The 24,826-nt window shown below is 43.9% G+C and overlaps 1 protein-coding gene across 1 annotated transcript in view; it reads right to left on the bottom strand.

Annotated features, from left to right (window-relative positions):
* Positions 1-24,826, bottom strand: part of DOCK3 (dedicator of cytokinesis 3) — a 454,424-nt gene that overhangs the window by 279,104 nt on the left and 150,494 nt on the right. Inside the window, exons 8-10 of the mRNA XM_084829818.1 lie at positions 18,493-18,534; positions 3,910-4,064; positions 691-772 (exon numbers count right to left, since the gene is read on the bottom strand). Coding sequence (XP_084685944.1) covers positions 691-772; positions 3,910-4,064; positions 18,493-18,534 — 279 coding nt within the window. The remainder of the gene's footprint in view (positions 1-690; positions 773-3,909; positions 4,065-18,492; positions 18,535-24,826) is intronic.

Genomic DNA, 24,826 nt, shown 5'->3' with positions numbered 1-24,826 from the left:
AAATAAGAGTTGTTCCACCTTGAGAGTATATGTGAAGATGGGAGTATACATATTAATTTATGAAGCTGACTGGTGAAGGAATGGAGATAACTTACTGTACCTAGTTATTGGAATGTGGAAGAGGAAGGTATAGAAAATGCCTATGTTACTAGTTATTAAAATGTATGAAAAGGGAGAAGTGATTCAACAGAAATCTTTCAGAGATTGAACAAATTTATGCAATACTCAATTCATAATCAATGTAGACCAGACATGTTAGCCACCACAGATATCCTAACAGTGAATTAAATCAATTTTAATCAAGCATATGTATTAATGTCAAGGAATGTGATAGAATGCCTATTTATTATTTATTTTTCTTAGCGCAATATTTGGATTATTTGACTTCATGCTATATAATATCAATGAAACAGAGGACTGATTATAAATTATAATTGGTATATGTATGAGGAATGTAATATATATATTTAAAAGTATGACGCTGAGTCCTGAGCACATACATAGGAAAACAAAAGCAGACAAATAGCTTAAAATCATGTTTTGCCTGCTGAATGTCTGGAAACTCAAACTATGGTGTGAGTTCTTAACTATGGTTAGCACAAACCATGGTTTTGTATAACATCTGAACCCAGCCTTAGTCTGCAAAAATATCTCAGTGGATGATATAACAAACTGAGAAGTGAAACATACTGTGAAAAGTGCACACATTCGATCAATCTTCTCTGGATTCTTGGGGCCCCCATTCTTGTTTAACCTTACCAGAAACCTTTCACTGAAAGTCAAAAGATAAGAAACACATTGAGTTACATATCGTACTTACTTTCAGAACTGTTAGGTTGGTCAGAATTTCTTAACATTTACGGAACCTAATTCAGAGATCCAGATTCATCTTAATCTGAAAAAGCTTCTAAATTGGTAGGTCATTTTGAACAATACTTTCACATACCTGCTTGTTATACATGGTGGAAATGAATGAATACCCTGTTGCATCTGATGAAAGTGTGTGAATAATTTCTAATTTGAAATTACACCATGTGTTTTGATCATATCAGAAGTAGAATTTAATAATCTTTCAGAGAAATTGGTCAAAATTTATCTAATACTGGAATCAATATAGACCAGCCATGTTAGCAACCACAGATATCCTAAAAATGGATTAAATCAATATTATATAAATATGTGGTAATGTAAAGGAATGTGAAAGAATACCTATTTATTATCACAAAGGAATAGAAAAGAACTCATAGGTTACCTAACCCCATTGTCTTCACAGGTCAAGTCAGGATTCGGCACAGAAGTTTACTTAACATTTTAAAATCTTCAAAGAAGATTCCACTCTATTCCTAGAAACCATGTTTTACTATTATTTAGATTGTAGCTTGCCTTATACCAACAGCCAAAGGCAAGTTGCCACAGGCAAGAGAGGCACAGGAGGAGTGCAACCCTGTTGATTCTCTTGGACCTCTCAGCTGCCTTTGATACCATCAATGATGGTATCCTTCTGGACAGGCGGCCTGGGCTGGTGCTAGAGGTTCTGTGTTGCAGTGGTTCTGCTCTGACTTCGATGGCCGATTCAGAATGGTGGTTCAGGGGGATTATTGCTCTGTACGTTGGCACTTATGCTGTGGGATTCCACAGGGCTCTATCTCATCCCTCCTGCTGTTCAACATCTACTTGAAAGTGCTGGGAGAGGTTTTCCAGACAGAGGGACTGAGGTGTCACCAATATGCAAATGACACCCAATTCTATCCTTTTCATCAAATCCAGGTGAGGCAGTGGGTGTTCTGAATCAGTACCTGGGTGCAGTAATGGACTGGATGAGGGCCAATAAACTGAAACTTAATCCAGGTAAGATGGAGGTACTGCTAGTGGGGTGCTTCATCTACCTGGCTAAATGATGTTCAACCTGTTCTGGACGGGTTGCATATTCCCCCCTAAAGGATCATGTTTGTAGTTTAGGGGATGCACTAGGATCCAGCATTGTCACTGGAGGCACAGGGGACCTTGGTGATACACAGCATCTTTAATCGGCATAGAGTGATACACCAACTACATCCTTATCTAGACAGACATAGCCTAGCTAGTTATCCATGCTCTGGTAACCTCTCATTTGGATTTTTGCAATGCGTTATAAGCGGGGCTGCCTTTGAAAATAATCCAGAAACTTTGGCTGGTCCAAAATAGGTCACCAAGATTGTTAATGGGGACTATTCAATATGGTCAGGTTACACTAATGCTTTCTTATCTGCACTGGCTTCCAGGCTGTTTCTGGGTCCAATTCAAAGTGTTAGTATTAACCTATAAGGCCCTAAATGGCTTGGGGCCAGGTTACTTGAAGGATCATCTCCTCCCATATATACCTTATGGTCACCTTCAGAAGTCCTTCTCTGGGTCACCCACGAAATGAGGTGAAGCGGGTCACCACTAAGGAGAGAGCCTTTTCAGTGACAGCACCCTGGTTGTAGAATGCTCTCTTCAGAGAGGCTTGCCTGGCTTCTCTGTTGTGATCTTTTCAGTGCCAGAAGTTTTTATCTTTTCCAGTTTTAAAAAAAATATATGTCTGTGTGCTTTAAGATCCTTGCAGTGCTGATGGCTTTTGCTTTGGTGTTTTCTCTAGTTTTATTCTGTTTTAAATGTTTAAATGTTTTTATATTATGTTTTATTATGCTATTGTATTTTATTGTTTTAAGCCTTGTTTTGTAAATCACCCAGAGAGTGGATAGTATAGAAATACAACAAAAGAAATAAATACATTTGTTAAAAAGGGGTTGGTGAGAGTAATATTTACGTCTATACCTGTACTTGCTGATATATTACATTATTCCATTTATAACTGAACTAAACAAACATGCCTCGTCACGTATTTACCTCCTATTACCATCAGAGCAATTCCCTTGGATTCATATATGTTTTGAATGTTCCTACCTAATACATCAAGAGTCTCTTTTTTGTTCTATAATGCTTTCCTGTAGCTCAGAAGGAAACAAACTGTGGAGATTAGGATGCACTGGTTAAAAGGATTTACAGTAAGCAATCTCCTGTCTATAATGCAAAGCCTAAACTGGGATGTTATCTTTGTAATCTCATTACATATTAATTAAAGTTCTCCACAACTTCAAAGGAAAAACTATCTGATTGGCCATCAGAAATTTACATAAGAATTATGTTTGGGAACGAACCCCTTCTTGAATTGGGATGGACTCTACTTACAGCTTATTGCTGGATGCCTGGCAATCCTTTCAGGGACACAGCTTTCAAAAGGACAAGATTTTCTTTGCCAAGGAGGGTCACTATTGCAGGATCTTAATTTAAATGGTACAAAGCAGTGCTATCCAAAGTGCTGGAAATCCGGTGGGAGCTAAGACTCTTGAAAATGGATCCCAAACAGTTAAATAAATGCTATAGCTTGTCATATTACCATCATGATTATAGTGACTATAATAATTATCGTTAATAGTTAGAATATCTATGTCCTTCTGTATACTTAAAGTATGGATACTTAGAACTGGTTGGTTAAGTAAGTAAATTACCTCACAATGCTTCTACCACTCTTAGATAAGAAACTGGAGAGTTTTAATAAGAGTAAAGATGATGGGGGAGGAAATATTTAATGCAGAACAGGGTACCTGAAATTCATGTTAGTCCACAACCCCAACTGGTCTGAGGTGATAAATAGTTCAGCAAACAGTAGCAGCAGGTATAAATAGGGGGTAGATTCAGCAAAGAAGCTGAGCACATTTCCCCTTTCTCACCCAGAATTCAAGGCGTGCCTCTAAGCCCTACCTCACTAGAACCCTAATTCCATGATAAGAGTTAACATAATTATCGATGTTAAAAAATTTCTGAACAAAAGACTGGTAATGTTTTATACATTCTGTAAAAGCAAATAAGAGGCTGCTTTTGACTTACCTGATCTGCTTGCTTTCTCGAACATCATACAGAAAAAAGAAAACATCAGCATCCTCTCCAATTGTATTATAAGTGAAACTCTTTAGACTGAGAAAGAAGTGGTGAGGTACTGGCAGACGGCATGCTTCTCCATGACGTGGGCGTATTGTATCTACCTAATTTGGGAAAAGATTTTTTTTTTTTTACAAATATTTCATAGTTATACATTCAATAATACAGTTAAAAATGAAGTTTGTTTTTCCTTCTTAAGAAACGTCAGACTCTCCATTAGAGATGCCTGTGAAATGTTTTTCATTACGTGTACCATTTTTAATTTGACTGTTTTGAAAATTCAGCAATGCCACCAAAATCCATTCAACTATCAGGAAATCCTGATAGTAGAATCCTTGTACAGGAATCCAGTACAAGGATTCATGTCTCTGGTATAACAGCTAAAGCTATTTTGCAGCATAGCTGTATTGGACAGAATTAAGGATGAAGAAACGTCACTATTAAAATAAAGCATGCAACACTTTTATTGAATTGCTATTTTCTTATAAAAGGCAGCACTGCAGATAGTGCAATATGTATTATGACAATATAATGTCAGTGAAACCCTGTGACCAATAGTCTCGACAGATTTTTTCCCATTACAAGTATTCTTTTAATAGTTGAGTATTTCTTCCTGAAAAGCCAGTTTCTAATTGCGGGCTCTAGGTTGTATTCTATAGATATATTTAGGTTCTCATAACTGGGAACTTTCTGCAGGATGTATTCATTTTCTTTGGTTCATACAGGAGCATTACAACTAAGTCATTGCCTTCCCCATACTCTGAACTGTGGAATTAAAATGGAAACCAAATGAGACCACAGCTGTGTGGCTGAGGGCAGACTAAAGAAATATCACATAGAGCCCATGAAGACCTATGGAGCTGGCAGTGATAGATGCTAAAGGGCTCTCTCTCTCTCTCTCTCTCTCTCTCTCTATCAGTGGATTGTTGTTCAGCAAAACTCTTCCATGTGGTAAATGAGTCTTGCTAGATACAACTAAAAGTCACCTACAGACCACTGAGACATGTTTTGGATACATTTTGCTGATAAAGTAATTTGCATCCAATTGAATGTAGACACTACAATTAATTCAAAGGTTGATTCAATCAGTAACCATATGAATGTGGACAAGACAGTAGGGATGAGTATGACAATTGCCCCTTTAAACTTAGCTCACCTTGGTTGGCCAAGGATTAGATTGGTTTCATTCTTGGTGAAGATCAAAGAGCAAGGAAATTCCTATCTCTTCTTAAGTAGGTAGAAATCAGACCCAAGTGTGTAAGGGAGTGAATTTTTTTTTTTTTTAAATGACTCTTTCAACACTGGCTTTGAAAATGTCCCACCTATTTCTACATCTTCTGCCTGTTGTGGATGGATTAACTTTGTGAATGCCACTCACAATGAAAGAGAAAACCACCAAATTACACTGTGTCCATTTAATTTTATGGTTTACGAAAGAGGGAGTTGTGATCATATTGTGATGCCCTGCAAGATCTACTCCAAGCTTATTTTGTGCCCAGAGGAATAACAAAAGGAAATTATTGTCTTCAACTCCTAGTAATCATTTCAACATACATTCATACATTTCAAAACCTGTATGTGTGGGAAGGTAATTATCCAAAGATGTTTTTTTAAAACACCATTTGCACAAGATCACACCCTTGTACTCCACATGGATTTATCCAGAACAATTAAAACTCCTTGGTTTTATATTGTATATCACCAGTGCAGATTAATTCCCACTTCTGTCACTGCCTTCCGCAATGCTGGATGTGGGATTCTGGGAATTGAAGTCCAACACATATGGTGGGAACCAGGTTGGGGAAGGCTGCTCTATCAGCATATACTCTTTTACCCCAGCATTAAATACACTGTTAAAAAGTAATTAATTCTCATTAAAATGATCTTTAATATGTATCTTTTCTTTCACAGATTATTTAATTCATTTAATTAAAAACCATCTGTATTTTATGTTTAAAATCATTAATCGAAATTATCACTACTACATTTATCACTACTACTTTTTCATGCACATATAAAACTGGATGGAAAAGCTGGTAGAAGTCCACCCTTAACTATCCTCATTGTGTGATTATTGTGTTTTAAGGTGCAACTAACTACTCTAGTTATATATTCCCGAGTACATGATAAATAAGGGAAAGGATTATGTCATAAAAACCTGGGAAATACACATTTTGGTTGGGAGTGTGGGCTATTTGGTAAAGATGAAAAATGGAGGGAGAGGAACAGTTCCTCTAAATAAGTCACATCAATTCTATTGGAAGAGCATCCCCACCCCAGTTCCTGATGTGTGCATGCACGTTTTGGTCTGAGCATCTGATGTGAAAGAGCAGCTCTGAAGAATGCTGGGGGGTGGGGGAGGAAGGGTAGGAGAACAGGAAAGATTATCCTGTGGGGGAAGGGTTGATAGCTTAGAATGCAGGAAGGAAGAAGAGAGTGAGGTCTTGAGACGCCATGCAGCTGCTCCCTCCCCACAGAAGCATCTACATCCCCCCCCCCATTTCTACTGGCAATTACTCTTTAAACAAATACAATATTCACTGAATTTAACTAATGTAAAATCATGAAAGGAAATAACAACTTATTAAAATAGACAGCAAAACATTAATTAATTTTGATATTACATGTAACTAGAAAAGCTTTAAGAACAGCATCACCCATGAGGGGACTTCTGGTCTGGAGCCATGTCGCCCTGGCAGTGTTCTGCAGAGGCTCCGCAGGATGCCATCTCAAACAGCTTTTAATAGGTTGAAAACCCTTTTTATCTTCCCCTGGAATTAAAAGGGGAAGCAACAGCAGCATCTGGATGAAATCTTGGAAGAGTAGTTCCTTTTGCGAAGCAGCAGAAGGGCTGGATTCCAAGGTTAGTCTGCCAGAGCTTAAACACCGGTCAAAGTTGTTTTGAAACTCCTATCTAATTAGGAGAACACAGGGCTGACGAGCTGTAGTTTTTAGTGTTTATGGACTAAGGAATACCAACAATATTTGAAGACCTGTAAGATCTATTTAAAGAGAAGGATGGCAACATCAAGGAGGAGAAAAGGAGCAGGACCACCGCCCCCCCCCCACACCTCCCTTGGCAAAAGCTTTGAGAAGCGATGGAAATACAGGGGAGTTGCTTGCTTTGATAAAAACTTTGTCTTCGCAATTTGCTGAACAGGCTAAGACAGTGGATACAATTCAAAACTCCATCACTGCCCTGCAAGGGGCCGTGGACTTAATTAATACTTCTTGGCAAAAGATGGAGGCAAAGGTTAACGAGCTGCAAGATCGGGAGATTGCATCACAAGCTTTTTACAACAATTTGGCTCCTAGACTCTCCCAACTTGGGGCTTTCACCTGTAGAGCAAATGGGTGTATTATTGGTATCTGATGTAAATTTGTCTACTTTTGTAGATAAGTTCCTGCATGAGATACTTTCTTTGTTATTTGATTATTTACTTGACATTGTACATTTTGTGTACCAAATGCTAAAGGGACTGATTATATGATTACAGTTCAATTTGCAAGAATCTCCACAAAAAATCATATCCTGCATTTGGCAAGAAAGGGGGGAAATCTTTTTTTTGGATCAAAACAAGATACAGTTATGTTATTTCCGGATTACACCAAAGAAGCTGCTGATAAGAGAAAGCAATTTACCAAGGCGAGAAACTGGCAAGACAAATGAACTTACAATATCATTTAAAATATCCTGCTACATTTTGCACTTTTTCTGAAGGTCAGATGAAGAAGTTTCTGTCAGGGTAGAAACTGAGCCCATAGAGCCCCAGACCAGTTCTAATTCTGAGGAAGAACAACAATCCGTGGGAGAGGAGCTCGCTCATTTCTCACAAGCACAGCAGCTGGCAGAGATTCCTCCTGCCAGCATTCCTGAGAGAGATAGTGACCCTGGCAGTGAGAGTGCGGTGGAGGGGGGCTTGCTGGACGCTCGGTGCAGACGCAGGGAGTGGTAACAGATGGAGGGCACCAAAAGGAGGCGCTCTGCTCGTTTGACACTAAAACAACGGTCGCGTCCCAAGGACCCAAGGGTAAGAGGGAGGATCTCTCCATAGCCCATAAGTTCAGAGCCTTCCCGCACTTCTCCTTCAAACGGGGACCAACTGCCTTACCTGGAGCTTAGGCTACTCTGCTATCTCCCCCAGTGCCGTTCCTTGCTTAGTCGCTAGTGATTAGTATCTGTAAGAGTCATTAAGTAATAAAGGAATAAAGCCTTGGAAAGAATCCTTGTCATCTGTGTCCTGAGTTGGCTATTGGAGGGGACTGTAAGAGGCAGCTAGGGCGCTCCTGACAGTTTCTAAATCACGAAATGGCGGAGGTGTGGCTAATCGGAAAAACACACAAGACTTCTGTTCCAGTCTCATGAACTGGAATTTATAAACATGTTTTGTCAATTGGCTATGTTTAGTCTGTAAGATCCAGGCTAGACCAGAGATAACTGTTTATATAAATCCGTCTTTTTACTTTCATTATTGTTCTTTTTTTTAGATGGATGTGATATACTGTACTTAAATCTCTTGTGTGAGGGTGTATAGAAATGTGCACGGTCATTTATATATTTAGAAAGGATACTATCTAAAATATAGATAGCATAAAATACATTAGTGATTGTTGTATATTTTTTCTTTTTTATCCTTTATAATCTCTTTCTTTCCATCAGCATTATTATTAATATTTTCAATATTATAATTCTAGGATTAGTGATATTTTTGGCTGGTTGTTTTTAAGCTCTATTATTATATAGTAGCCAAAAGGCATTATATGGCCAATGGAAATGAATTGTAAGCTTGCTTCCTTGTTATAAGCCTGAAGATACAATATTGAAATTGATTACTTATGCTGTATTGATTTGTAAGATTGGTAATATTATAGGTATAATTTCTAAGTAGAGTGATATTTGAAGTTTATGGGTAATGTAGTTTAAATTTAAGTTTGTTACATAATCTTTTGTTTGTATTTTGCTCGGTTTTCTTTGTCTTTTTCCTGTTTCTTTCCCCTTTGTCCTTCTCTCTCCTTTTTATATTTTTTCCTTTTCCTTCTCTCTCTCTTCTTTCTCTATTTTATTATTGATGGGTCCTCTTAAGAATACTGTAATGTTGGAAACTGTAGAAGATGATTATGTTGTTGGTGTTCCTTATTTCATTTATAAAAATAAAAGTAGAATAAAAAGTATTATAAAAAAAGAACAGCATCACCCATCAAGATACTTAAAATTTCAAGTGGTCAAAGAGATTCATCTACCATAATAAACCTTACAGAAAATCCATAAGACAGCAGGTATTATTATCATTATCACCACTATTATCATTATTATAATGTCACCTCTGTAACAAATTGAAATGCTATTTTAGAACAAATGGAATCTTGATCCTATGATTTTCTCCCCTGCTTTCAGGCTCCCCTCTCTCTGTGTTGCATTTCTCCTTTGTTCCTTTCCTTTCATGAGCTTCAAGGTACATCCACAATTTTACATTACTTCACCCCTCCTTCCTCCCATAAAGTGTATTTACTTTAGGCAACAATGTCTTCCTGCTTGTGATGAAACTGACACTCAGCAGACCTGACACCAATTTCCAAGAGGCGTTCTCCTTCAAAGTCCCCCAAACTGCTGCCACAACTATACTCCTCCCTTTACTCCCCCTCTCAGCAACCAGGAGATTAGTGGGAAAAGGTCAGATCTGGGAAACTTTGCAGAACAGCCCAGGGAGACAGAAAAGGATGTCATAGACAAAAGTAAAAGCTAGTGGTTGACAGCTTCACAGCTTGCTTGCAGTATGGACAGTAGCCCTACATGCCCCCAACCTAGCTACTGTCTTGCATTCTGCAGGCATTCCTGCACTCCCTGCATTCAGGGCTAGAGTTCCAGCCACCTCACTAGTCCACACTATTTAATTTGATAGCAGCAGAGAACATGCCCTACAAAGGTAACATCTCTGATCAGACTTCTTTTTCAAGAAATATGTCATGATAACCCAGCCAACAACAGGTCAGAAAGGAAACTGTGCCTTTCTAGGAAAGTTGCTTTGCTGCATGGTTATGATTCACATCCAAGCTTTCTTGGATGAATATTATTTTGTGATCTGCTTCAATCTATGTTCTGGCTTAGTTTTGGGATAATAGACTGTTGTAGTAGCACTGGTAGACAATCTCCATCTGGCACAGGTGAATGAGAAACCAGAGAAGGAAAGGCAACAGTAACAAGAGAAAAAAAGGAGATGAAATCTCAAGGGTGCACAGAAATAAAGATTTTTATTGGCCTAATGCACTAAAAAATATATTTGTTCTACAGGGGCACTGAAAAACCAGACCACTGTTTGAAATGTATTTCAAAACATGTTGGGCCAATAAAATCTTTATTTTTGCACACACTTGAGATGTTATCTGCCCCCTTACAATTAAGAGAGAAACTAGTTCCCTCCTGGGTGTGTGCCTACTACATTGTCCAGGCTTTATTTCATGTGAAAATTTTCTTTAAAACATTTAAAATTATTTAAAAGCGTGATGTGTCTACATGCAAGTCCATGGAGCACAAGGTTTCTGCCTGGATTTTCACTGGAAGGAGGCCTGTGGGGGCAATATAACAAGGCTGGCCTTGGATGTAACCTGAGTGGTATTTGGTATGGTGAATGTTTTGGCTGCAAATCCAAACCAGCCTCAGTAATGTACAGCAAGATACACTGCACAGCTGTCATAAGCCAGAGGTGAGCAAAAGGTAGCTGGGGATCTAGTGGTATATCTCTAGGTGATTTGCAGTAGATCTCCAAGGGTTTCTGACTCCCAATAATTTGACAAAAGCAAGGATAATTGCAAGGAAAAAACACCTCTGCCATGTCCTTCTGCTGGCTGCTTATCTCTCAGCCTCAGTATTCCTTATCTAAAAGTCCCCTCACCCTACGTCCGAGTTGCCTGGCCATGGGGGGGATGTTGCGGGTGGGGGGGGAAGGGCGGGACAAGATCGAGGGCCATTCGCCCTCGCTCCTGACGTCCAGGTGGGGTGGGGGCTGAGCTGGCCGATATTTAGGCCTCCCCACCCCCTTTCCTCATTCATTCTGGCTCTTCTGGCTATGGAGAGCGGAGCGAAGAGCGCATGCGCCTCAGGATGGGGGCGAGGAGAGCGAGGGCTGACTCTGTCCGTGTGCTGCCGGCCACTTATTAGCGCGCGAGGGAGGGCGAGCACGAGGGCCGGCCGGCCAGGATTCATTCTCGCAGCAGCAGCGGCGTGGAGGAGGAGCGACGGCTCCAGCGAGCCACAGGAGGGTGCCAGCCACTCTTAGGGCGGGCTGTTTTTGTTTGTGTGTGTTTGTTTTTCCCCAGACCTTGTGGGGCCATCACTCTTGAGTGGGGGGAGGGAGTAGTTCCCTGCATCCCCCCCCCGCTTGCCCCTAGGGTTGCTGACTGCAGGCCCTCGCCATGCCTATCGGGGGGGGGGGAGTTTCCCATGCCCCGTATGGCCCGGATTCTGCTGCGCTTTGCAGCGGGCGGCTGCAGCGCTGCCTTGCCGGCCCAGCAGTGGGATTTTCACAAGCTTGCTCCCTCCGGGCTTCCTGCGCCTTCTGTGGAGCCCCATTTTGCCCAACGAGGGAGTTTTCCCTCGCCCCGAGCAGCCTGGAATTGCCACCTTTCTCGGTGGCAGCGACAGCCTCCCACTCCAACTGGAGGAGGGGGGAGTTTTCTCCCGCCTCGCCCGAATTGCCGCCTTTTCGCGGGCTTTTTCCTGCGCCTCAGAGCAGCCCATTTGCCCCTGACTGAGGCCCCTGTATTGCTGCCTTTCTTGGGGGAATTCCCCCCCCCCGCACCCTGGAGTGGCTGCAGCCAACAGGGGTTCATTCCCTGAGGGTTCTTCCCATTTTGCGGGTAGTGTGGCCTGTTTGGCCAATATAGCAGGTCGGCCTACCAGCTAGCAATCACCCCTGAGTAGCATGGCCTTGCTGCTCTATGGGTGCTTCCTGCACCTCCAGTGAGGCCCTTAGGGCTGGGGATTTCAGTGGGCAGCAGCTAAGTGGCCTTGCCACCCCTGCAGAGGGAAGGGGAGTTTTCAGTGCTACGAAGCAGCCTGAATTGCCTTTGCTGTGGGTGGCAGCAGAGCGGCCTTGCCAGCCCAGAGAGGGGTGGGGGGGTTCGCCCATGCCTCCTGAACGGCCTGCAGTGCAATAATAATAATAATAATAATAATTAATAAGAAGAAGCAGCAGCATGCAGCGGAGTTCTTTCCCCACACCTCCAAGCAATCAGTCAAAGGGCTGGATGTGCCCGATCTTTCCTGATCTCAGAAGCTAAGCGGGGTCAGCCCAGGTTTGTACTTGGCTGGGTGACCGCATGGGGATCAGGCTTCCCACATTTAGCAGGGGGCTGGTCCCAATGGTCTTGTAGGCCCCTTCCAACCCTATGATTCTATGATTTTTGGTGGCCTTATTTTCTGCATGGGAAGTCCACGTATTTTGTTTGTTATTAGTCTCTCCCTCTCTTCCAGAGAGATCTTTTAGACGATCTCTGGAAGAAGAGATAAGGGCTTTCTTTTATTTGGCCAAATAAATACATAGCATCAGGGCTATGCACTGTGAGCAGATTTCTTCCTTTCTCACCCTCATAGGAAGGAATGGGGACATGTGCATGTGGCTCCATTGCTGCAGGGGAAGTTGTGTTTGGGTGGGGAGGTGAAGACATAGATCCCCCTCTACAATTCAAAGGGTTGTTTCCATCCATTCCCACCCTACATAGAAGGTCTCCTTTCCGCAGGGAGGCAGCTTCGAATTGTGGTCTTAATTTTTCAGGTCGGAGTGCAAGGTCCATAGACAGGGAGGAAAAGGGACAAAAGGAAATGAGAAGAAAAGTGAGCAGGGGGGAAGGGGGAAGGCCCTCCGCCTTGCCTAAGTTTCAGACTCGGGCCTTTGAGCATATCACAGAGCCCCCTTATTTTTAACAAAGTCTGGGGCTTGATACCCAGCTTCCCTGGGTAGGGCGTGGTGAGAACCTTGACTCACACCCCTGGTAGAGCCATTGCCAACCCCCGCGAGGGGAGACTGGTAGCTATGTGGGTTTGGGGTTCTCCTGTTTTCACTCCTCCCTGGCAGCTTAGAGTACCAGCTTGGTGCAGTGGTTAAAGTGCCATAATGGGACTTGGAGATTTGTGTTCTAGTCCCCAATTGGCCGTAAAGCTCACTGTGTGACTTAGGCCAATCCCTGGCTCTCTGTGTAACCCGCCTCACTGGGTTGATGATTGTAAGGGTTGTTCTTTGTTCATCTTGCAAGGCAGCAGCTTTAGCATTCACTCCAAGGGCATGCTCGGGAGGAACAGGTAGCTTCTGCTTTGCTGAAGCTAAACAAGGTTGCCCCCCCACCTATTTTGTTTACTCCACAGTCAGTGGCAGGAGTCTGTGCCAATTCAGCTAACTGGTTAAATTTATTAAGGTTACAACTGTGCAGTAACACGGGAGGTATGAAACACTACCCTGTTAGGGTCAATGTATAGGATCATCTGGTGCGTAGTGACACGCCCAAGGGCTGCCCTATGATCTCTTGAAATCCCATTTTTCAAAATTCTCTTATACACAGCATTGCCCATGCAGGCTGATTCAAGGCTTTACATCCATTCTTAAATTCCTTGTGTGTGAGGGGCAGGCCTCCATTCAGGTTATTAAACCACAGTCCTCCCACAATCCGATCCTTATGGATCGGGTAGTAGTATTGAATTTGCAACACACCTCCTGCGTAACGCCTGTTTTTCTCATGAGGCATACAAACGGCAGGCTGAGCACCAGTGCCAATGTTTCATCTAATACCCGGACGCTGGAAATTCCAGAAACCACACTAAGAGGCTCTCGTTGAGTGTTGTGTATTTAAGTAGTGTAAGCCATGCTGCGCTTCATGTCTCACAGGACAAGGGCCTTCTGTACCTGGGTTGACAGGGAGCCCTGGGGTGTTGCTCTCTCATTCAGCTGCAACAGTTGTAGCCCTCCCGGTAGTTTACAGTTATGGTCTTGTGTCCATTCCTAAAGTGTGGACGTTACTGCTCGGCATCTCTTTTCTTGTCCTTACAGTTATTTATTTATTTATTTTTCTTTGATCAATGTATTGGACATCAACCCGTGCGCACGTGTTCTCATGTCCGGACACAGCTTGTTGTTTCGAGCTGGTCGTAGCGCATATACGTCAAGCTGCAGCTCCCGGAGCAGCCTGTTCCACGGTGCATGTGTTCGTGGATTGACCGGCACAGCTTGTAGCGAGAGTGCTTTCTTCCCACTCCGTTCCATTATGGGTTGGTGCGTGTTCCCCTGCAGGTTCCAGTGCTGCATCTAGGAGGGAACAACCTGTGCGGGTGGGAAAGGCAAGGACCTTTCCCAGATCATGCGGCACAATTTGCCAGCTATAATGATCATTGGTCCAGCTTGCTTCCTCAACTTTACTGGAGGAATGAGCTTGGTTAGATGGTCGGCGTGTTTGTGAACCGGTGCGGGTGTTCGACTGTGAGCGCAGCATGGTTTTCTGTGCCCGTCGGAGGGTCTCCTCAAGCAGTGGATCCCAGCTTGGGCTTAGCCGGTATGCCACCATTCAGTGATTGGCAGATGCGGCATGCGTTTGGAGCACCTCCTACAAGGTAATGGGCTGCTAACCCAACTTATATCATTGCCAGCTTCGGAGGGTGTGGTTAGCAGAATTTGCCTCACTGGTTGCTGACCAGGGGCAATGGGTTGGAACAATCACAGGCCCCTCAGTCCACCTTCAAGGTGGACAGGCCAGGGAAAGCTCAGAACACCAACTTGGTGTGCCAGTGTTGAAGCCAGGGTGGCATCACCTCGAGGGTGGCAAAAGCTGATGTCTTCCAGTTTTAGCTGTACCCAGCAGCTAATTCCTGTTGTTAATTTTTCCCCTGATCTTTGAATTGGATATTTATAAGCCCGTGTGTTAATCAGAAAATAAAAGTCAACCAGCTTCTTTTAAAAACTTAGAGGTTTGCTGTGCTATGCTTCAGCATTAAGTAGCAGAATGGTTAACAAACATTTCGAGTGCTACACGCAGGTCCTAATATTCATTTTGTGTTTCATTGTGCGGCTTCTAACTTACCTCGCATTGCTCCCCCTGGTGACTTTTGAATGGAGACAGTCTTGGAGAGTAGATGACAAATTGTTAAGATTTTCTCTGTGGCAGTTGATGGGAGCTGTTTGGGCTTATATGTATAGCAGGAGTTTTCTTATTATTCAGCTTCCTGTACTATGCCCAGTGCTATGGCAGTAGAGGAGATGTGTCCAATCCTGGCCTTTAAGTAAGATCTAGTCTAGGCTCTTTTGCTCTTCTCTTACCCTACCCATAGGGTATCCTGCTAGAGCAACTATAGTTTTGGCTTCAGCTTCTTCCCAAGCAAAGGCCTCAGCATCCTGTTCAGCTGGAACTGATTCAGGACTACGATCAATTTTTAAACATGAAAGGGACTGCCCAGACTATTGGGGCAGGCTTACTGCACTGGCCTTCTGGGCTAAAGATGAAGGGTGTGGCCGACAACACTGCTGACTCCCTGGTCTGGCAAGTGCTCCAGGGTTGGTCTCGGGGATCCCTGGCACCTCCAGACTCCAGACCCCTTCTGCTGCCAGACATATTGCTGGGTTTACGGGCTCTGTGGCCTTTGGTTACCTCACCACACGAGGCTTGGCAGTTTAGTGATGTGCAATTTCCCCAGCAGGTGGTCTTTATTCCGCAGAGGAAGTCCAAAACCGACCAGGTCGGGAGTGGGGTTAGCGCGTTGCTGTTCCCAGCCAGGGTGCTGGACCTTTGTCCGGTCACCACCCTGGGGGCCTTTTCTCTAGGTCTGGAGGAGTCTCCCCGGCCCTTTCTTCTGCCTTAGTGGCTCCTCTCCCCTGACCAAACATCAATTCTGGGTAGTCACTCTGTGGCCTTGAAGGTGTTGGGCTGCGCCGTGTCTCTGGGGCTCACATCAGACAATGTGCAGGCTGGCGGCAGGTGGAGCTCCAAGGCGTATTGGGCCTCCGCAAGGCCCCTGCTGGGCCTTTTCGGACATGATGACGCTGGGTTCACATGTTTGTCTCTTGTTCTTTCAGATGTCCGGGTGCGATGGAACCGGTATGCGTGCTCATCTGGGGGCACAGCATGGTTCTCTGGGCTAGTCAGAGTCCCTCCTCAAGTGGCGGAGTCTAGCTGGGGCTCAGCCGGTGTGCCACCATCCAGTGGCTGTGCAGACGTGGTATGTGTTGGTGCGCCTCCTGTCCACGTTCTTCCAGCAAGGGCTGGTGAAGGTTCCCCCGCAGATTCTGGTTCTGCACATGGGGGGAACGATTTATGCCTGCTGAAGGGCAAGGCCCTGATTCTTCAAGCCTGAGATTTACAGCTGATTTGGTGCCGCTGGCCCAGAATTGCCATCATTGGATCTATCCTGCTGCCAAGAGGGGCATGGAATGACGGTTGGGATCCCTGAAGATGGTGGTCATCTCTGACCTAGGCAATGTTTTCTTGTAGGAGTATCTGCGAAGGGGCATCTTGGAGTGTTTTGCTGTGTAGGTTGGGGGGAGGGTGACTAAGCAGAGGCTTGTCGCCCTCCTGTGGCGGTTCTGGGTGGGCACTCCACTGGGGGAGAGGACAGGTGAGCATTCGTGGGCACCGTTTCAGGTGACTGGTAAGGCCCGAGGCTCTCGGCTCCGGGTTTTGTGGCCCCGAGTTGGGAGATAAGGCTTACCTTTGAGGCTGACCCTCCTCACCCACTCGGGTTCCGTGGCTCGAGCAGTGGCGACAGGGGAAGGTCTCCCAGCCCAGAATTGGGTGGATCCATCTGCAGGGTGGCTACAGTAGATGCCATGCCTCAGACGATGAATGCCTCACTCCATACCTGTCATGATTACTTGTTTTCTATGTGCCCGCCGGTGCTTCCTTCGCAGATTGTAATATGTCAATAAATGTGGCCCCGTTTTATCCCAACTCTATTTGTGTTGTCTCGTCATTTCTCCCCCCTATGCACCCGCAATGAGGAGTAATAATTATACCAGGCCTTTGTGCAACTCTGTTGGCCAGTTTTAGAGTTTTGTATTAGAATCCCTGATCTCTGGTAACTCAAATGTAGATTTGTATATAGCCTAGTGTGGTCCATAGGGTGCAGAAGATAATTTACTCCAGCCCCTGAGCCATTAATTTGTGTCTGGCTCTGTTTGACCTTAGGTTTCTAGTAAAAAAAAACCCAAAATAGATCCCACAAGCCTGACATCTGCCCACCGTGTCATAAGCTACTGTCTTTCCCAGCCACAGACCTCACACCAAAACCTGCAAAATGGGGGCAATGAACTGTATTGGCTGGCATTGGCAGGCCAATTGTTTACATAGACTACACATGCACTTGACATAAAATAAGATCTGGATTATAAAGAGCACAAACTCCCCTCTTTACTGCTGGATTGTTTCTGGATGAACATGCTAGTACTCAATCACTAATCTCTCCCTTCTTTTCTATGGGTAGTACTCATTTCCACTTTGGGTGTGGGGCTGAGGAGGTAAAAATGAACTCAAAAGTTGCATCCCAAGGCAGTGGACTGAATTACTACGGATGCAGCCAGCTTGACTGGCTGTATCTTCAGTCTGAGACTCCTTCACTTCTGGGGCAACAGCACAGATGTGAAAACCTTCTGTGCTGTTGCCTCAAACTCACTGAGGAGGATTAGAGCTAAGGCAGGGCTGGGGCAGAATCAAAGGCTTTTGGAAGAAAATGGAGCCACTGAGAAATGGAGTGGTCAGAGATCTGTAGTGGTACAGAGAAGAGAGAGTGCATTGGGCTACAGAGAGAAAGGGTTGTGTGCAGTCAGGAAATGATGTGCCTAAGACATGGAGGCGCAGATTGTTTTGTGAAAGGGAGAAACAGGGGAAAATGACAGCAAAAGAAATAGAACACAGAGAGATGGTACTGGTATAAGGAAAACAGTGTGCTATGGGTGTAAAGAAGGACAGCTGAGAAACACTACAGAAATCTGTAAAAAGAAACAGAAAAAGAGGAGATATGGAGATTCAGGCCTATGCTGGTGCAGAGAAAGAAGAGATTGCATGCTGTGGGATGAAGGCAGACAAGACAGCATGCACTACCGAGTCGAGATAGAAATGGAGGGATTATTTAACTGCAGAACTGTTACACCATCATCCTTCTATCACTTCAGTAGCATAGATAATAAAAATAGGTGGCTGCCACTTCTGTTTTGGACACTGTCTTTTCCTCAAAACAATGGTTTTCATTGTATTATGGTAAATACGTTTTACATATTCTTGAACTTCATAGCAAGAGGAAACACACAACTTCTAATCATTTCAGAGACATTCTGGCAATATCAGAGACATTCTAGCTTCCTCACTACACCACTATCAGAATAAAGCAATTAATAGAAGTCAAAGCCCTTAATTAAAGATGCTGCAGAAAAAAGTAAAACAAAATCTGTATACTGGTATGGCTGAATAAATAGATTTAAACATGAACAAATAAAATTTCTTCAGTATACTTTATGACTTACTTCACAGTAAGGAAAGAGACAAGACTTCTGTAGCTTATCTTACCTGTGACGTACTCTGTTGTACACTATGCCTACTAGATAAATGCTGTGAAGATAAAAGAAAAAATAATTATTTCTGCTCAAGGACACTGCCTTGTTTCATTCATTCATTCATTCATTTAATTTCTTGATTGCCCATCTGGCCGGTCACCCAGCCACTCTGGGTGATGTACAATAATACAACAGTTTAACACAATAAAATTCCACATTAAAACATTGTATTTCTAAAAATACCCTAACCCAGCCCAAATGCTTGCCTGAACAACCATGCTTTTAACGCATGGTGGAAGCTCATTAAAGAGGGGACATTTAGGGAATCCCTAGGGAGGGAGTTCCACAGAGTGGGGGCCACCACAGAGCTGTCCTGGCTGATGGGACAGAGAGAAGGCCACCCAAGGCTGATCTTGTTGAGTGGCCAGTTTGGTGTTGCTGGAGGAGCTCCTTGAGCTCCAGGTTGAGCTGGAACCATATAGGGTTTTAAAGGTCAAAAGCAAACCTTGAATTTGGCCAGAAAAACAACTGGTAATCAGTGCAACTCCTTCAGCACCGGAGTGCTGTGATCATGCAGGCAGCTGCTTTTAATCAAGCGAGCCGCCGTGTTCTGCACCAGCTGCAGCTTACAAAACGTCTTCAAGGGTAACCCCACGTGGAGCATTTTACAGTAGTCTAGACGAGAGGAGACCAGGGCATGTACGTGAGTAGATGGTCGGGAAGGTAGCTAAGCAAAAGTTTCATTATTTTCAGAACTCTATCTGTTTTAAACAGATTTAACAGTGTATTTTTCAAACTAAAGATTAGTTCCTATTAGCTGGCATGGAAGTTCGTGTTAATGATCTAGTGCTATACAGGAATGACATTAAAATGTAGAGCCCAGGATGACACATCTGTGCAACAAGGTTGGGGACATGGAGAGCACTTTTCTAAAAAAAAAAAAAAGAAATGACAGGATAACCTTCTGATACTAAGCTTCATTTACTATAATGTTCACACACACACACACACACACACACACACCATTTCCTGGTACACATAGAACATGGTCTCTGATAAATAATGTAGAGTCAACAAAACAACATTAAATATTTCTGTTAAAAGTAAGAGCAACTCCACAAATTCTGGATCAGAGGATGATCCTGTCTTTAAAGTCTTTCATGCTAAAGGTTAATGTTAACAATGAAATAATGGACAGCAAGTCTCCATGTTGTTGTTCAGTCGTTAAGTCGTGTCTGACTCTTCGTGACCCCATGGACCATAGAATGCCAGGCCTTCCTGTCCTCCGTTCTCTCCTGGAGTGTGCTCAAGTTCAGATTCATTGCATCGGTGATGCTATTTAGCCATCTCATCCTCTGCCATCCCCTTGTCGTACCCCTTTCCCTATTTTGAACCAATCAATTGTTCCATGTCTGGTTCTTACTGTTGCTTCTTGTCCCTTGTACAAGTACTCAGGAGACAGGTAAGGTGGTCTGGTATTCTCATCTCTTTCAGAATTTGCCACAGTTTGTTGTGATCCACACAATCAAAGGCTTTAGCATAGTCAATGAAGCAGAAATAGAATTCTCTTGCTTTCTCCATGATCCAGCAAATGTTGGTGATTTGATCTCTAGTTCCTCTGCCTCTTCGAAACCCAGCTTGTACTTCCAATATTTCTCGGTTCACATACTGCTGAAGCCTAGCTTGTAGGATTTTGAGAGCATGTGAAATGAGCGCAATTGTACGGTAGTTCGAACACTCTTTGGAATTGCCCTTCTTTGGAATTGGAATGTAAACTGACCTTTTCCAGTCTTGTGGCCATTGCTGAGTGTTCCAAATGTGTTGGCATATGGAGTGCAGCACTTTAACAGCATCATCTTTTAGGATCTTAAACAGCTCAGCTGGAATACTGTCATCTCTGCTAGCTTTGTTGTTAGTAACGCTTCCTAAGGCCCACTTGACTTCACTCTCTAGGATGTTCGGCTCAAGTTCAGTGACCGCACTATCATGGCTATCAGGGACATTCAGATCTTTTCTGTATAGTTCTTCTGTGTATTCTTTCCACCTCTTCTTAATCTAGGGATGTATGAAAGTCACTTACCTGTTCGCGGATTATGTTGATGGTGGGGGGGAGGCGTTCCGTCCCTCCCCCCAGAATCCTGGCCGGCCAGCTCCGCTCTGCAAGGATTCTGCGGAGCCGCTGGCCGGCTCCGCCAGCACCTGGACATCCGGCCGCTGGCTAGCAGGGACGCAAATGGCGGCGGCCATAGCCGCCGCCGTTTGCGTCCCTGCAGTCAGCCATGATAGGCTACGTAAATGTTTACATAGCCTATCACATCTGACTTAAAAACAAGAACACGCCACGGCCGCCGCCATTTGCATTCCTTATTTTGGCACATCTTAGTCTACGTCAAGATTTACGTAGACTAAGACGTGCCAAAATAAGGAACGCAAATAGCGTAGCGGCCGTAGCCGCCATTTGCGTACGCACGGTTTTTTGTTTTTTTTAAAGTCAGACGTGATAGGCTACGTAAACATTTACGTAGCCTATCACATGTTTTTTTTTAAAAAAACCTAGCCGTGATAGGCTATGTAAATCTTTACGCCGAACCTCCACCGGAGCCGCCGCCGCCCGGAAGATCTGCCCCAGGTAAGTCTCGTCCCGGGGGGGGGGGGGCGGGGGGGCAGGCCGTTCCGCCACCAATTTCGGGGGCCGAATGCACTGGCATTCAGCCTCCCCGAGATCCATGGCGGAATTCTCTGACATCCCTGCCTTAACCTCATCTGCTTCCGTTATGTCCCTGCCTTCTTTGTCCTTTATCATGCCCGTCTTTGCACAAAACGTTCCCTTGAGATCTCCGATTTTCTTGAAGAGATCTCTACTCTTTTAAGAAGGCCTTCTTCTCTCTCCTTGCTGTTCTCTGGAACTCTGCATTCAGTTGAGCATATCTTCCCCTTTCTCCCTTGTTTTTCGCTTCCTTTCTTTCCTCGGCTACTTGTAAAGCCTCATCAGATAGCCACTTCGCCTTCTTGCATTTCTTTTTCTTTGGGATGGATTGAGTTGCTGCCTCCTGAACAATGTTATGGACCTCCGTCCATAGTTCCTCAGGCACTCTGTCTATCAGGTCTAATCCCTGAATTCTATTCCTCACCTCCACTGTATATTCATAAGGAATATGATTTAGGTCATACCTGAACGGTTTAGTGGTTTTCTCTACGTTCTTCAATTTAAGCCGAAATTTTGCAAGAAGCAGCTCATGATCTGAGCCACAGTCAGCTCCAGGTCTTGTTTTGACTGACTGTATAGAGCTTCTCCATCTTTGGCTGCAAAGGACATAATCAATCTGATTTTGATATTGACCATCTGGTGATGTCCATGTGTAGAGTCGCCTCTTGTGCTGTTGGAAAAGAGTGTTTACTATGATCAGCGTGTTCTCTTGGCAAAACTCTATTAGCCTTTGTCCTGCTTCATTTTGTACACCAAGGCCATGCTTGCCTGTTGTCCTGGTGATTTCTTGACTTCCTACTTTAGCATTCCAATCCCCTATGATGAAGAGGACATCTTTTTTTGGTGTTACTTCTAGAAGGTGTTGTAGGTCTTCATAGAACCGATCAACCTCAGCTTCTTCGACCTCTGTGGTTGGGGCATAGACTTGAATTACTGAGATGTTGAATGGTTTGCCTTGGATTCATACTGAGATCATTCTGTTGTTTTTGAGATTGTACCCCAGTACTGCTTTTCCCACCCTTTTGTTGACTATGAGTGCTACTCCATTTCTTCTAAGGGATTCTTGCCCACAGTAGTAGATATGATGGTCACCTGAATTAAATTCGCCCATGCCTGTCCATTTTAGTTCGCTGATTACCAAGATGTCGATGTTCAATCTTGCCATCTCATGTTTGACCACCTCCAGCTTACCTTGATTCATTGATCTGACATTCCAGGTTCCTAAACATTATTGTTCTTTACAGCATCGGATTTTCTTTTCACCACCAGACACATCCACAGCTGAGTGTCCTTTCAGCTTTGGCCCAGCCGCTTCACTCTTTCTGGCGCTACTTGGAAATTCCCTCTGCTCTTCCCCAGTAGTATATTGGACACCTTCCGACCTGGGGGGCTCATCTTCCGGCGTCTTATCTTTTAGCCTTGTGATACGTTCCATGGGGTTTTCTTGGCAAGAATACTGGAGTGGGTTGCCATTTCCTTCTCCAGGGGACCACATTTTGTCAGAACTCTCCGCCATGACCTGTCCGTCTTGTGTGGCCCTGCACGGCATAGCTTATGGCTTCACTGAGTTACGCAAGCCCCTTCACCACAACAAGGCAGTGATCCATGAAGGGGCAAGTCTCCTACTCTGCCTATTTAATCTCCAGAGGGATCTAAATAGTAATCCAAGTGGAAAAGGTTTAAAAGGTGTTCTCTAATAATATTTTCATATTTTTCTATATGTGTACATCTTACATTTTAGATACTTTTATGATTGTTATTTGGTTTTAGAGAAATCCAGAAAATTAGCAATCTGCCAACACTAGAAATACAAAAAGAATACATTCCTATATCCCATTATCAAAGCCACACAAAAGAAAAACATAATAGCAGCCAGCCAGATGCCTTTGGATGCTTACACGGAGGATATAAAGGTGATGGTCATTCCCTTTTTGTCCCCAGCATCTAGTATTTATATATAGTACCTATGGACATGGAAGTTCCATTTAGCTATCATGATTTATAGCCACTGACGTATCTATCCTATCCAGAGGTGAAGTGGGTTGAACCCCCATTCCCAGACTGTAGGAAAGCTAAGAACATAAGAACCAAGGGTTCATCTAGTCCAGCACCCAGTGGCCAACCAGATGCCTGTGGGAAACCCACAAGTAGAATATGAGTGCAATATTACCCGCCTAGTGATGTTTCCCAGCAACTGGTGTACATAGTCTATAATGCCTCTTGATAGTGGAGGTAGCATATACAGTCAGGGCCAGAAATATTGGAACAAGGATAACTTGTTGGCAATTGGCCTCTGTACACCACCACATTGAAGTTGAAAGGAAACACGCCCAGATGGGAGCGAAGTCAGGATTTCAGCTGTAATTCAAGGGGTTTGGCAAAAGACTGACTTGGCCATTGAAGAACATCCCACTTCTTTGCCTTGAGAAACTGTTGGGTAGTTTTTGCTGTATGTTTTGGGTCATTATCCATCTGCAATATGAAGCGGCATCCTATCAGTTTGGCAGCATTTGGCTGAATCTGAGCAGAAAGTATAGCCCTATACACTTCAGAATTCATCCTGCTGCTTTTATCAGCAGTCAGGTCATCAATAAACACCAGTGACCCAGCTCCATTGGCAGCCATACATGCCCATGCCGTAACACTGCCTCCGCCATGTTTGACAGATGATGTGCTATGCTTTGGATCATGAGTTGTTCCTTTCCTTCTCCATACTTTTCTATTCCCATCATACTGGTACAAAAGAATCTTGGTTTCATCAGCCCAAAGAATCTTATTCCAGGACTGGGTGGACTTTTTTAGGTGTTTGCTGGCAAAGGCTCATCTGGCCTGTCTGTTCTTGAGCGTTACCAGTGGTTTGCACCTTGTTGTGAAGGCTCTGTATTTACATTCATAAAGCTGTGTCTTAACTGTAGATGTTGACAATGACATGCCTACCTCTGCAAGAGCATTCTTGACCTGGCTAGATGTTGTGAAAGGGTTCCTCTTCACCATGAGCAGCATTCTGCGGTCATCCACTTTAGTTGTCTTCCGTGGTCTTCCAGGCCTTTTGCTGTTGCTGAGCTTGCCAGTTAATTCCTTCTTTTTCAGGATGTTCCAAACTGCTGTGTTGGCCACTCCCACTGTTTTTGCTATCTCTCTGATGGGTTTATTTTGTTTCCTCAGCCTAATGATGGCCTCCTTCACTTGCATGGACACCTCTTTGGACCTCATGTTGGGAGTTCCAGTGAACAGCTACCAAATGCAAATGTAACACTCAGAACCACCTCCAGGCCTTTTATCTGCTTGATTGGTCATGGGGTGCCCAGGAAACAGGCCACACCTGGCCATGCAGCTGCTTCTCAGCCATTTGTTCCATTACTTATGGGCCACCAATGATGGGTGTGTGTGTATGCCACTGGCTGTACTTCCTGAATGGTTAGTGCCCCAATTTTGTCAAACCCCTTAAATTACAGCTGAAAGTCCTGACTTCACTCCCATCTGGATGTTTTTCCTTTCAACTTCAATGTGGTGGTGTACAGAGGCCAACTGCCAAAATAGTTATCCTTCTCCCAATATCTGTGGCCCTGACTGTAGCTATCACCCTAAACTAAACAGGCCCAGACATTGTAACCTTTCCTCATAGGGGAGTTGCTCCCAC

This window comes from Heloderma suspectum, chromosome 2, assembly GCF_057233095.1.
Source record: "Heloderma suspectum isolate Gila_16-S chromosome 2, 16-S_ref, whole genome shotgun sequence".
Taxonomy (NCBI): Eukaryota; Metazoa; Chordata; class Lepidosauria; order Squamata; family Helodermatidae; genus Heloderma; species Heloderma suspectum.
Note: the sequence above shows the minus strand (reverse complement) of the source record. Positions and strands in the feature narration are given on the sequence as shown.